General features: G+C 43.3%; 1 protein-coding gene across 2 annotated transcripts in view; it reads right to left on the bottom strand.

The window, feature by feature from the left end:
- Positions 1–13,183, bottom strand: part of ELP4 (elongator acetyltransferase complex subunit 4) — a 236,533-nt gene that overhangs the window by 3,851 nt on the left and 219,499 nt on the right. The window contains exon 10 of one of the 2 annotated variants that reach the window (XM_028501120.2): positions 3,645–3,732. The exons of the other annotated variant lie outside the window; for it this stretch is intronic. Within the exon in view, the coding sequence (XP_028356921.1) occupies positions 3,673–3,732 (60 nt within the window). The 3' untranslated portion in view covers positions 3,645–3,672. Of the gene's footprint in view, positions 1–3,644; positions 3,733–13,183 lie in introns of those variants that run through there. 2 annotated transcript variants of the gene reach the window in all.

The following is a 13,183-nucleotide window of genomic DNA, read 5'->3' as shown; positions in this document are numbered from 1 at the left end:
GCCGCTCCGCGGCATGTGGGATCCTCCCAGACCGGGGCGCGAACCCGGTTCCCCTGTATCGGCAGGCGGACGCGCAACCACTGCGCCACCAGGGAAGCCCTATCCATTTATTTAATTTTTGGCTGCATTGGGTCTTTGCTGCTGCGCGCGGGTTTTTCCTCTAGTTGCTGAGAGCAGGGTGTGGGGGGGCTACTCTTCGTTGTGGTGCGCTGGCTTCTCATTGCGGTGGCTTCTCTTGTTGCGGAGCACGGGCTCTAGGCGCGCGGGCTTCAGTAGTTGTGGCTCGCCGACTCTAGAGGGCAGGCTCAGTAGTTGTGGCTCACGGGCTCTAGAGAGCAGGCTCAGTAGTTGTGGCTCGCGGGCTCTAGAGCGCAGGCTCAGTAGTTGTGGCTCGCGGGCTCTAGAGCGCAGGCTCAGTAGTTGTGGCTCGCGGGCTCTAGAGCGCAGGCTCAGTAGTTGTGGCTCGCGGGCTCTAGAGCGCAGGCTCAGTAGTTGTGGCGCACGGGCTTAGTTGCTCCGCGGCATGTCGGCTCTTTCCAGACCAGGGCTCGAACCGGTGTCCCCTGTGTTGGCAGGCGGATTCTTAACCACTGTGCCACCAGGGAAGCCCTACCTTACATCTTGAGCTCAAATTTTTCCACCTGATTTTCTTTTCCCAGATTCTGGGAGGAAGGGATTGTGCTGCTGAGGAAGGAGATGCTTGTCTGGCTGACTGCCTGCCTATTTTTTCCATGAATGCCTTGTCTAGAATGATGATTTCTATGTAGGCAAAGGAATCTGGGAAAGGTGTGACAACTCCGAAGGTTCCGCAGAGGCCTATGTACTTTACAGCGATTCTTCCCACTGCGTTAATGGGTCCCTTTTCTTCAGTGCTACAGGTGGGAAACAGCGAGGCTGACAAAATGCCCTGGCGGATTAGGGGAGTTCCTGCCAAAAGGCACCCTTAGCCCCATAGGAAGCCCTGGGTCGTAATAAAGAAGTAGCAGCGGAAGTGCTTTGCTCTGTGGCTCCAGGAAGTACCAAGCCGAGCTGGACCGAGATTCTTCCCCCTCTGCCTACCTCTCTGTCCCTTTGTTGGGCTGAGCCACTGACTATATTTTGTTCCTTCTTGAGTCAGCAACTCTACTGATCGTACATAGGGTTGGGTTTCCTGGCTCTACAGTTCTCTTCCTAATTCCTTTTCTCCCAGCCTGCCAGACCCGTGCTCAGCACTCACAGTTCCCAGACAGAAGGGGCAAGATAATGAATCTAGGTTACAGCTGGATTTGAGACAAATTGCGGGTAAATACCATTAAAATAAGTTAAATCAATTTATATTTTTCATATTTTGCCAAGACCAAACCACCAGGCACTGTTTGTTTTCTGAAAACAATTGATGTAGTACATTTTAACCCTTAGCAAATGAATAGAGATTTGTTTTAATTCTTTAAAATTTATGACATTTCCTGAAAAGTCAAACTCACAATCACAGAAATAAGAGTTAATATTTCAAAATACTTCCTAATAGTTTTTTTTTCTTTAAAACACAATCAATTTAAATTAAAACTTGTAAACACCTTAGAACATATAGGTTCTACATTGGTCCCTTCACAGAGGCAGCCAGTGACAGTTTAATACCTCCCCCTGTCACTTGCTCTCAATGTGACTTCAGATAAGTCACTTCACCTGTCTAGCTTCAGTATCCTCATCTATCACAAGTGAATAATTCTCCCCTCATAAGACTGTTATGGGGATCATATGAGATATGAAGTGTTTTGTGAATTATTACGTACTACACTAATTTATTTCTACCTCTTTTTGCTTCAAGAAGGCATTTGAGGTGGCTCATAAAAATACCTTTGGGAAAGATAAAAATAAGTGAGCTTATTAGGGCAAGGAAATGAATCTACAAATTTAATGAAAAAACATATATTTGTAAGCAACAGCAACAGAATATTGGACTTGGCCAGCAGGTCTCATCACTAAGTGTGAGCATTTACTACACATTGCCCTCTACTGCAGTGCTGTAAAGAAATATAAATCTAAAAGGAAACTGCAGTCATTGTCTCCGCTTCTGGGAAGATTTAAAAAGGCTAAATAATTTCCCTCATACTTAGAAAGACAATAGTGAAAATGGGGCATGTCAGGTTCCTGGTTTCTGGGCCAGTGAAAATATGCATGGCTGTATTAAGGAGGCAATTTGGGGTCCATTTATTTATTTTTAAAATTTATTTATTTATTTATTTATTTTTGGCTGCGTTGGGTCTTCGTTGCTGCACGCAACCTTTCTCTAGTTGCGGAGGCTACTCTTTATTGCAGTGCGCTGGCTTCTCATTGCGGTGGCTTCTCTTGTTGTGGGGCATGGGCTCTAGGCGCGTGGGCTTCAGTATTTGTGGCACGTGGGCTCAGTAGTTGTGGCTTGCAGGCTCTAGAGCGCAAGCTCAGTAGTTGCGGCGCACGGGCTTAGTTGCTCCGCGGCATGTGGGGTCTTCCAGCTCAGTAGTTGCGGCGCACGGGCTTAGTTGCTCCGCGGCATGTGGGATCTTCCCGGACCAGGGCTTGAACCCGTGTCCCCTGCACTGGCAGGCGGATTCTTAACCACTGTGCCACCAGGGAAGCCCATGTTTATTTTTAAAAAATCTATCTTGCATATGTATTTAATGCTGACACAATAACAAAAGAAATGTCAGAAGACGCAGCTTCTCCACTCAAGTTTTAAAAGCATTTCCCCTTCTTTATAACACGGGCAGGAAACCAATGCACAAAAGACTTGCCATCCCACTCCATTGATTCTTTCAAGAGCTGTGTGATGCCCTAACCTGGAGCATGATTTGCTGATTTCTGTAGCCGTATTCTGTGTTACGAGGCACTGCTCTGGACGGTAGGGAATGAATTAGAGTATAGGCTAAGTAGCTGCAATACAGAGATATCCCAACCCACTACAAAAAACGGCTAAAAAACAGATGGAAGTTTATTCCTCTCCCACTTTACGGGCTAGAAGTAGGCAGTGCTGAACCGGAAGGGCTGGTCTGCCATCCTCAACAAGCGGCTCCCACTTCTGGCTCCAGGCTGATCTTTTTGCTCTCTCTCAGCTGGTGGGAAGCAGGGGCCATGAAGGAGACTTGCAAGTTGGACACGTCACTTCCATATGGATCCAGAACTTAAACATGGCCACACCTGGTTGCGAGGGAGGCTGGGAAATGTCTTAAAATATGTTAAGATGTTCAGCAAATCCATTACTATGGAAGAAGGAGAAAATGGATACAGGGAGACAACCAGTAGTCAGCTACAGTTTCGAGAAGGGCCATAGCAAAATGATCACCCTCCCGAAGCATTCACTCTGTGTGTGAGCTTCTGCTAATGGCGGAAGGCTCCCTACTTAGTTTCTGTTTTTTTTTTTTTTTTTTTTTTTTTGCGGTACACGGGCCTCTCACTGTTGTGGTCTCTCCCGTTGTGGAGCACAGGCTCCGGACGCGCAGGCTCAGCGGCCATGGCTCACGGGCCCAGCCGCTCCGCGGCACGTGGGATCCTCCCGGACCGGGGCACGAACCCGCGTCCCCTGCATCGGCAGGCGGACTCTCAACCACTGCGCCACCAGGGAAGCCCCCTACTTAGTTTCTGACCAAGGAAATGCATACCTGATGCCCCCACCAGCCCAGAGGGCAGGGGTTAAAGTAGTGCTCAGAGTCTCTTTCATATCATAAAAAGAGATATATTTTCTTTGTGGAGAGACTGATTTCCTGCCGGGGGGCGCTAGAAGGAAGGTAGAGGGAAGGAACCAGATGAAGCAGGCTTTGATATGTTATTCATCATCACTATTATTTCTTCACAAGATTTCAGAGTGTTATTTCAACTTGCAAAAAAGCCCGCACAGTGTTATATGCTGTTATATAATTATTATATTTTTATATTATTGCATTTATATTATTCCATAATCATTACATTATTACAATGCAATGTTACATTGTAGTTATTCTACATCCGGCTAAAATTTTGCAACGTGGAAGATGCATTTGCCTAATTTTCGTGAATTTTGTGTTACTCTTATATATGAGTAGGGCAGTGGAAATCATGCCAGAACCATAGTTTTGCTCCTTTTGGATTGATAAGTGTATGTTTGATAGCAGCCGAATATTTCTGGAAGAAATGCTGCCAAAACATGGTCAGGTTTTAGGTTTCAGTTTTGTTTGTTTGTTTAAGATTCAATTCATCCCCAGGGTTTTGGATTAAAATTGTTTTATTGAATGTCACAATCATACTATATCCTTTGAACTGAAAAAAATTCATTTGGTTCTTCCTGATTGATCTGAAAATTAGACAAAATTTCAGAGCTGGAACATTGCACATTGGCTGCCCATTGAAAATGCTCAGGTGTGCAATTATTCTGACCGTCAATTATAACTGACAGTATTGTCTTGCCTCCAAACTCACCTCTCTGAAAGCAGATTGTGGAGAACTCACTTGTCTAAACAAAAGTGTGATTTGTGAAAAGGCATGTGTCTGTGGCAGAGATTGCTAGCTTACTCCCGATATCTATTCTCTTCCTTTGCAGCGAGTAAAAGAATCTCTTGAGTATTAGTGGGACACACGGCCTTCCAGAATAAAGGCCACGCTCCCCAGCTGCCTTTGCCAATAGCTGAGGCTGAGTGATTAAGCTCTGGTTGCTTCATCTTGAGCAGAAGTGCTATGATTAAGTTCCAGGTTAGATCCTTAGAGAGGGGGAGGTGCCAATTACTTCCCTTTTCCCTTGGCATCGTTACTCGACCCCAGCAAGAGGGCCCCCACCCTGGGCCCTGACCCAGCCCTCCTCATGGGGTGAGGAATTAACAGGGCGAAGGGGATGTGCCCATCTAGAGCCTATACCCTTCATTACAGGACACACACTGGGTACTCAGAACCTCAGAACCCCCTGTGCAAATGGCCACAAAGCCTGCACAGGTCTCTTCCCCAGGTTTGTCCACCGTGGGCGAACTGTGTTGTCTATGTGCACACCCTGGGGCCCCAGCAGGAGCCAAGGGGTGGCTGTTTGTGGGGAGTGTGGACAGAGTTTGGATGTGAAGGCTGCATGTCCCCAAGCACAATCACGTTGCCCGCTGTGTGTGGGAAGGAGACAGGGGTGGGGAGGGAAAGGAGATGGGCTGTAGGCCTGTTCTTCCTATGTCTCCATGTTCTGGAGTAGAACCCTGATCCTAAATGTAAACTTGGCTTTCCAGGTAGGTATATTTGTGAAGGAAGGAAGGGAAAGCATATTTAATGATTTTTTGGCTTGATAACTTTTAAATATTGAGGCATATAATAATGTGGTCCTTTATTGGCATTCCTGCTCTAGGCTCCACAACGTTAGGGACAAGCCAGACTTGCCTCTTCCCGCTCGCTGAAATGTGGACTTGAGGGCAGGTGCTGAAGCAGCTGTCCTGGGCCATCAAACGGAAGCTATGGGCTGAGGAGGGCACAGCAAAACCACAGAATTATTTTAGGGTCTCCTGACACCACCTGGCACCAAAAGAGCCCTGGGTCACCGAATTGAGCTTCTATGTGGTATGTGTTTCATATTATTTAAGCCACTGCATTTTTGAATTTCTTTAATAGCAGCCTAACCTATATCCTCCTTATGGAGAATTTGGTACCTGAAAAATGGATCGAGTTCTACCATCAAAATCTAAGTTGGCAGTATATAGTAGTCCATGCCACTCTCTCACCTCGTCCCAGATCTCCCTTCCCCCACCCCGTGTCCTCAAATCCATTCTCTATATCTGCATCTTTATTCCTGTCCTGCCCCAAGATTCTTCATAACCATTTTTTTTTAAGATTCCATATATATGTTAGCTGATTCACTGTGTTATAGAGCAGAAACTAACACACCATTGAGAAGCAATTATACTCCAATAAAGATGTTTAAAAAAAAAAATCTAAGTTGGCTTAGTGGTTGGAAGGTGGGCAGTGAGGTCAGTATCACAGATTGGAAAGCTGACTACCCTTGTTAGGCCTGTGGCTCTAGTTGAAACACTGGAGAAATTCAGGATATTGTTGTGTTAGTGGCTTCTTGCCATTTTTGGCAAAGTTATTTACGAAAGAGAAATGAACTTAGGCTAGAGCTACAGAATATGCAAGAAGAGGTAGAGGGACTGCAACTCTATTAAAGGAAATGCCCTGCCTGCAGCTCACAACTTAAAGTGAATAAAAGCTTGGTAATTTGGGATGTCAGAAAGTTGAAAAAACCCAGCTATTTCTGCAATTGCACACCAGAGCAGGCAACCTTCACAGATGTCTTTGCCCCTAAGCCTTGGTGAAATACCTCATTAAGAGGCTGGCCAGAAAATGGGGGCCGGCTCAGAGACAAAAGTCAGATTAAGGGTGTTGCCTTCCCTCTCAAGTCAATTATTTCAGATGGCTTCAAGCTAGTTACAAGTAAGATGAAAGAGACGGGTATAGGTAGAACAGAGAGGCCAGAAAATAAGACTCAAGTCTTACAAGGTAAGAGTTGTGGTGGACATGCGCCCATTTCAACTGCCTTGTGGTGTGTCCGCCTGCAGATAAGAGGCTGGAAAGGTGTGAGTTAGGCTGATCCAGTTAGACGCAGCTGTACTAGATTTAGAAGGTGGAAGAGAAGCAGGTGCTCTCCTCCTGCTACTTTTACTGCTGCAATTGGCAAGCACTGTTGCAGGGACAGTTTTTGTTGTTGTTGTGTTTTTTCGCATTCTAGTGACTAGTCAACAGCTTCATAGGCTTCATGGGAGCAGAGAGGCAGCTGTGGAAATGGAGGCCAGCCCAGTGTTTCAGTGTCCAGTGACTTGCTTCGTGGGGGCCAAGAAGCACTGGCAGCGGGAAGTTACTTGCCCCAAGATTGCAGCCACGGAGCTGTGTGCTTTCAGTGAATAGCTCCAGTTGCGGTCCCCCAGTTCCTCACCTTCCTGACTTTGGTAGAGGCAGCAGCCTCCCTGGAGGCCGGTTTGGTGACATTATCCTTCAACCCTTCCAATTATTGCACTAGCTCCCAGTTTTCTGGTATAACCTTTCTGACTGCATAAAATAATTAGATGGGATCTGTTTCCTGCAGCTGAATCCTAGAACTACGTCTGGACAACTCTTTGGCTGTGATTACTTGCATATGGAAGCAAAGGGAAGCAAATCAACCCGGAACCTCATAAAATTTTGAGGGGGTTGTTTTGCCAAAGAAACTACAAGCCTGGTCAAGAGCCTATGAGTATTCAACCCCTAAAGAAATCTTAAGTCCCCAAAGCTGATCTATCAATAAGTGGGCTGTAAAAACTGTGCAGCCCCCAAAGGGCACAGACTCTAATAGCGACTTCACGTAGCCGTCAATGATAATGGACAAGGAATAACTTTCTAAAGGGATACGAAGGACAGTGGACAAGGGAGTTCCTTCCAGAGGGCAGAACTGAGGGTTACAAACGGGGCTACACTCCTCTACTGCCAGGGCAGAGAATTTTTGCAGTTTCTCTCCTGTAGGATTCCCCACTCACCCCTGAAGAAGAGACAAGTGTGTGGGAAGAGGCAGTGCACGGATATTTGGATTCCGAAGGGCTGTGGACTCTGATAGAGACTGTCATTAACCTCCAGTGTCCACTCTCCCTTCCTCCTTTAGTAGAAGAACCCGGGAATATACGGCCATCCTGAATAAAGACTTTACTTCCAAGCTTCCCTTTCAACTGGTTGTAGAATACGTGACCAAGTCTGAAAAATACTGAAGTGATGTTGCAACTGCAGGGTATTCAAATGGGATTTGAACTCAGGCATTCTGGCTTCAAAGTCCACATTCTTACTCACTGCTCTATGTGCCAGAACTTTTCTAAGCACTGGAGGTAAAATAGTGAACAAGACAGGCAAAATCCTCGCTTTCAAAAAACTTACAACTTCAGAAAGGGACAATACATAGACACTTATTAACACAAGGAGAGACAGCTAACATACAGGAAAGCCAACAAATGGAGAAGATAATTCAGACAGTGAGAAGTCTTTTAAGAAAATGAAATATGGTGATATGATACTGTCTGGGGGTACTACTCTAATTGGCGAAAGCCTTTCTGCAGAGTCCATTTGAGCTAAGATCTAAATTTTCAGAAAAGACCAATGAGGACCTGAAAAAGAAGTATCCAGGCAAAAGGAATGAAATACAAAAGTCTTAAGGTAGGAATAAGCTTGGCTTTTTTTTTTTTTGCGGTACGCGGGCCTCTCACTTCTGTGGCCTCTCCCGTTGCGGAGCACAGGCTCCGGACGCGCGGGCTCAGCGGCCATGGCTCACGGGCCCAGCCGCTCCGCGGCATGTGGGATCTTCCCGGACCGGGGCACGAACCCGTGTCCCCTGCGTCGGCAGGCGGACTCTCAACCACTGCGCCACCAGGGAAGCCCGGCATTTTTGAAGGACAGAAAAAAGGGCACCTTTTCTGGAGCAGTCACCAAACAGGGGAGTGGCCGCGGCTAGGAGAAGTTTGGCTTGGTAGGAGCACGGTGGGTGCGGGAGGATGCTGTGGGTCAATAACAGAAAACAACAGTTGCTGCAAACGTGTATTCTATTAAAGAGAGCATTTTCCAAAAGGTGCTGTACACAGGCTGTTCTAGATCCGTGCTCCTGTGGGGAGCGGTGGTTCTCAGCCTCATGCCTGCCCAACAGGAAGATTCCAGGTGGAGGGGTTGGGCCCTGTGTGAAGCGTGCATGGAGGAAAGACTCTGGCAGTGCTGTTTGCGGGGATGGCTTGTTGCGTTTAATCCTCTTACAATGTGAGTCAGCATCTTTTGGACTACATAATAATAAGAATACCACCATGTTTCAGTTCCAATGTTCCTGAACTTTCAGACATTGGAGATACGGGGAGTCATGTTATTCTCCTCCTTTATTTCATACACTGATGGAGAACAAACTAGATTATTCCTGGAGAGCTTTCCTTAAAATAGTTGTACTTTCTACACAGACTAAAGGCCGTGTATCTTTTTCTTTTCTTTGGGTCTCTCCTTTTTCTTTTGCACATTTTATTCTCATTCATGTTCTAACACGAGCAGGACTGAAAAAAAAATATATCATGTAGGTAACACTTGGAATAAAGTGACTTGAATTGTGACCTCAACTTGGACAGCAGAAACTGTGAAAGATGCCTCCCCTCCCCCCCCCCGCCCCCCCACTAGCCTCTTCTCTGGGATGGATAAAGGATAAAGGAATGGGGTGGCTAGGTCCCACATGGCCACTGTGATCCTGTGGTTGTGCATACGGCCTGAATGAGACTCCCCATATCTCCTGAACGGACTCCCTCTCATTCATCCTTCCTGAATTGTAGCAGGGCTTCTCACTCTGGCAACCTTTTGACTGGTCTCCAACTCTCCTTAACCCAAGGCTTGTATGGGCTCTGGACCACACAATGCAGGCAGGAGCATATAAGCTCCAGAGTGTATAGAATCTGAATTAAGCTTGAGCAGGGCCAAGCTGAGAGACTCTTGAGATCTGGGGCCTACCACTGCTCTGGCAGTAAGTGGAAGAAGACTGAGATCTTTCGGTGGAGAGACCGTCATTTTGATAGGCTCTTCAAGCCTGCTTTGTCCAGAAGGCCCCTTTTCTACCCGAGACAAGTGAGGAAACATTTTAGGAGCAATATTTTGGTACTACCCCTCCGATGGCTTAAGAATAGTAAGATATTTTAGGAACATATACCATTTTCGGATCTGAATGTTGAGCTTGAAAAAAACACTTCTTTTAGAAATAAATTCAAACTACTAATTATATGAGAACTTTTTTTCTCTTAAAGCATATGGAAACTATTCTGGAGGTGGCAAAAGGTACGATCTGTTCTTGTCTGCTAGAATTCAAAGTAATGTTTGCTCCTTACTATAATCTGAAGCCTCCTACTCAGTAAACTGTTAGCAGATAAATATGTGTGTAAGCTCAAGGCTGATCTCTAAATCCTAGAGATTTTTTGAAACTACAGCAGATGCACTTTAACTTAGGGACTGGCAGGGGTCTGACTGATACATAGCTAATGGAAGAGATGAATTCTACCATGTGAAAAAGCAGGAATCAGAGAATTTTGAAATCAGATAATTGCTTAAGTTATCACATTAATTTCAGTCCACTAAATAACTCCAAATTGGCAGCTTTGGATGAACACGCCCTCAACCATATATTTTCGTACGTAAGTATGAACATATATTGATTTCCTTTTGGCTGTCCATGAATGAGTCCTGGGAGCATAATGGCCAATGTGTTTGCTTGCATAATGCCCTACAGTGTATGCAGAACATTGCTCCACAAAGCCCTGAGATGGGGTGTGAAGGGCTCGGTGGAAATGGCAATGTACAACATGTCGACAGCATTAAATCTCCCAACTGCTCTGTAGTTACTTTGAGATCCCCACGTTTAAGGGTTTGCTAGTTCCTGGATATGAAGAAAGAATTTTTAATGGGGCCAACTGTAGGTGTTTACAAGGGGGAATTGTTGTTTTTTATTAGGAGCTGCCTTATGTTCAATAGTTGTATTTACTTTGTCAAGCTAGCCAGAATTAGAAATCCCCATTGCTAGGCAGCCCAGAGCGTCTGCGAAGTATTTCTGGGCATTCAGAACTGAGGCATGTGCTGCCCAAAGGCAGGTTTCATTACAGTGTGTTATTTAGTCCTTGTTCGTCCATCCCTACCCACACACCCCCAGATAGCAGTGCTTCTATAACAGGAAATCTTGCTTACTTTATGCTGAAACATATTTACATGACTGAAACACGACAATTAACACATTTGTAAGGCTTGAGGGATAGGCACACTTTAATGGTTTTTTGAAGCAGGCAGATTTCCTGCAGCTTTTAATCTTATTTTATTTTGTTCTGCATGCGTGAACAAGTTCTTCTTTACTGTAGGTATTTGACAAAGTCTACCTGGTGTGAATGTGAATGAAAAGAAAATAATGTAGAACTTAACTTTATGTTTTATCTTTGCCAAACCGTTCCTAACTGCTTTCACCAGTTCAATGTATATTGAGGGCTATGTTATTATTTTTGACATGTTGTGTTAGCTTTTATACAAAGGCGGTTAGGTAGTATGTTTTTGGCTTGACAAAATGAAATGTGGCTTTCTCTCTACTGACAGTATAAAAACTTTTCATGATGAATGAAAAGTATCAATTACAGCGGTGATTTTCCGCACTCTTCATGGTCAAAGGTACCCTCTCCTAGGTGGTGTATATTTCACTTGCTCCAAATTTAAATTAACAGCCAGGTGGTATAAAGCAGTATTATTTGATAAGTGCTATTGTATGTGTGTGTGTGTGTGTGTGCGTGTGTGTATAAGAGTGTGATGTTTATTTATACATATAAATATACATATAACATGGCAATGTTGGGAATATTTTAATATCTTTAAGTGTATAGATTAATTGCCGAAATCTTGGTAAAATTTTAGAAAAAATCCCTTTCATATCAGAACCCTCGGTAATGAAATGAAACTTCCATTTTCCTTTTGATTTCTGCATGTTAACTTGGAAAACCCCGCCCCAATTCTCACTAAAAGTTTACGGTAAATTTACAAATTACACTGGTTTCAAATAGTCACCCAGTACATCTATCTCTCCCCTCCACAGACCTCCTTCCTCACCAATTTCAAAGGGAGCTCAGTGAACAGACTGGGCAAAGCGAGAGCCCTCTCTCTACATGCTTTAGGGCGGTGATGGGGCAGCACCAGACCGAGTGCACTAGCTGAGGGATACAGATTAGAGATGAGGACCTAACTCCAAAGAGTAACTCTCTGCTGAAGTGACTTCACAGATAAGAAGTATGCAGAGAATCAATTTAGTCTTAGATAGAAAACCTCTCCATGAATAATGGGAAATAAAGTTAAAGGATATGAAGCAAATAAAGCAAGAAAAAAATACTGATGATCAGAAAAGAGCAAAATATTTGTGAGTATATAGATAAATGACTATGCCTACTTTTAGGGATTTTTTTTTTGTATTTATTTATTCGGTTTAATCAAAATGCATATTTCTACGGACATGTTAACAAGAGCTAAGTTTAATTTCCACATGGATAATTTAGAAGTAATTTCTCATAGAGATTATTCTCTATTCTCTAAAAACTCATTTGCTTTTATATGTGGAGGATTTTTTCCCCACCACTTAACTTTACCATTGAGCTAAATCTTTTTACAAGGAGGTCTGAAAGATCCTCAAAATGCAGAAGAACCAACAACCTGATATATGGAATTGGCTAAATCCTGTTTCAAGTTTTCACTGCAGTAGGAAGAGTCACTCTGGTTCAAGTAGAAACTCTGAAATTTGGGGTCATTTCAGCCAGAGTCTGCAGGTATGCTTTGGGAATGTTCCTTTTGGTATACGCAAAATTATGCTCCAAAATGAATTAATGGAGGAAAGTGATTTTGTAATTGTTATGTAGGGTTAATTCTCTAAATTTTAAAGATCTAAGTTAAATGAAATAGACATATTTGTACATTTCTATTTGATTCCCTTAATATTATAAGTGCACAAATATTTGTCGAGGCATTGAAAGCAAAGGAAAGCATGATTTGTGGAAAAAGATCATCAAATGGTTCCTAAAATTCAATATTGACAAGTTTCATAATTTAACAAACAGTGATGAAAAAATGGAGTTTTTCCTTTCAAGATTTATCAAGGAGTGGTATTTTTTCTTCTTTCATTCTAACTTATGTCATCCTAAAGGGATATTATTTGCTCTAAATCATTTTAAGCAAATACATCAAATTATTACCCAATTAAATAACTGTAAATTACAGAATATATTGCAAGCACATAAAAGTCCTGTTTCTAAATGAAAAAATTACAACAAGCATCTTCAAGTTATCAATATATATTTATTTTTAAGTAACACTAAGACTTATAAGTGTTTACGTCCTAAATCTATTAGCTGGCTGGTATATTTTAACAGTCTACCTTAAATGTCATACGATTTCTTTCAACATAAACTAGAATTTTGTAATTAAATATTAATACTTCACACAAAAGAATAATGGATTATGTTTAAAAATCATGAATCAAAAGCCATCTGAAAAGCTATGGAAAAAATAAAAGTGAGAACATATTCTTTACTTCTAAACTAGTCAAAAGAATTTCCAAACTTATGTCAATTAAAGGGATTTAGCAATAGCCACACTCTATTCTAAAACCCTGAAACTATATGTATACATCTTACACTAACGAAGGAACCACATGAAAAATAAGTTCACAGGTAGCTCTATA

Source organism: Physeter macrocephalus, chromosome 16, assembly GCF_002837175.3.
Source record: "Physeter macrocephalus isolate SW-GA chromosome 16, ASM283717v5, whole genome shotgun sequence".
Classification (NCBI taxonomy): domain Eukaryota; kingdom Metazoa; phylum Chordata; class Mammalia; order Artiodactyla; family Physeteridae; genus Physeter; species Physeter macrocephalus.
The sequence above is the reverse complement of the archived record's forward strand: the minus strand, read 5'-3'. Positions and strand labels throughout refer to the sequence as shown.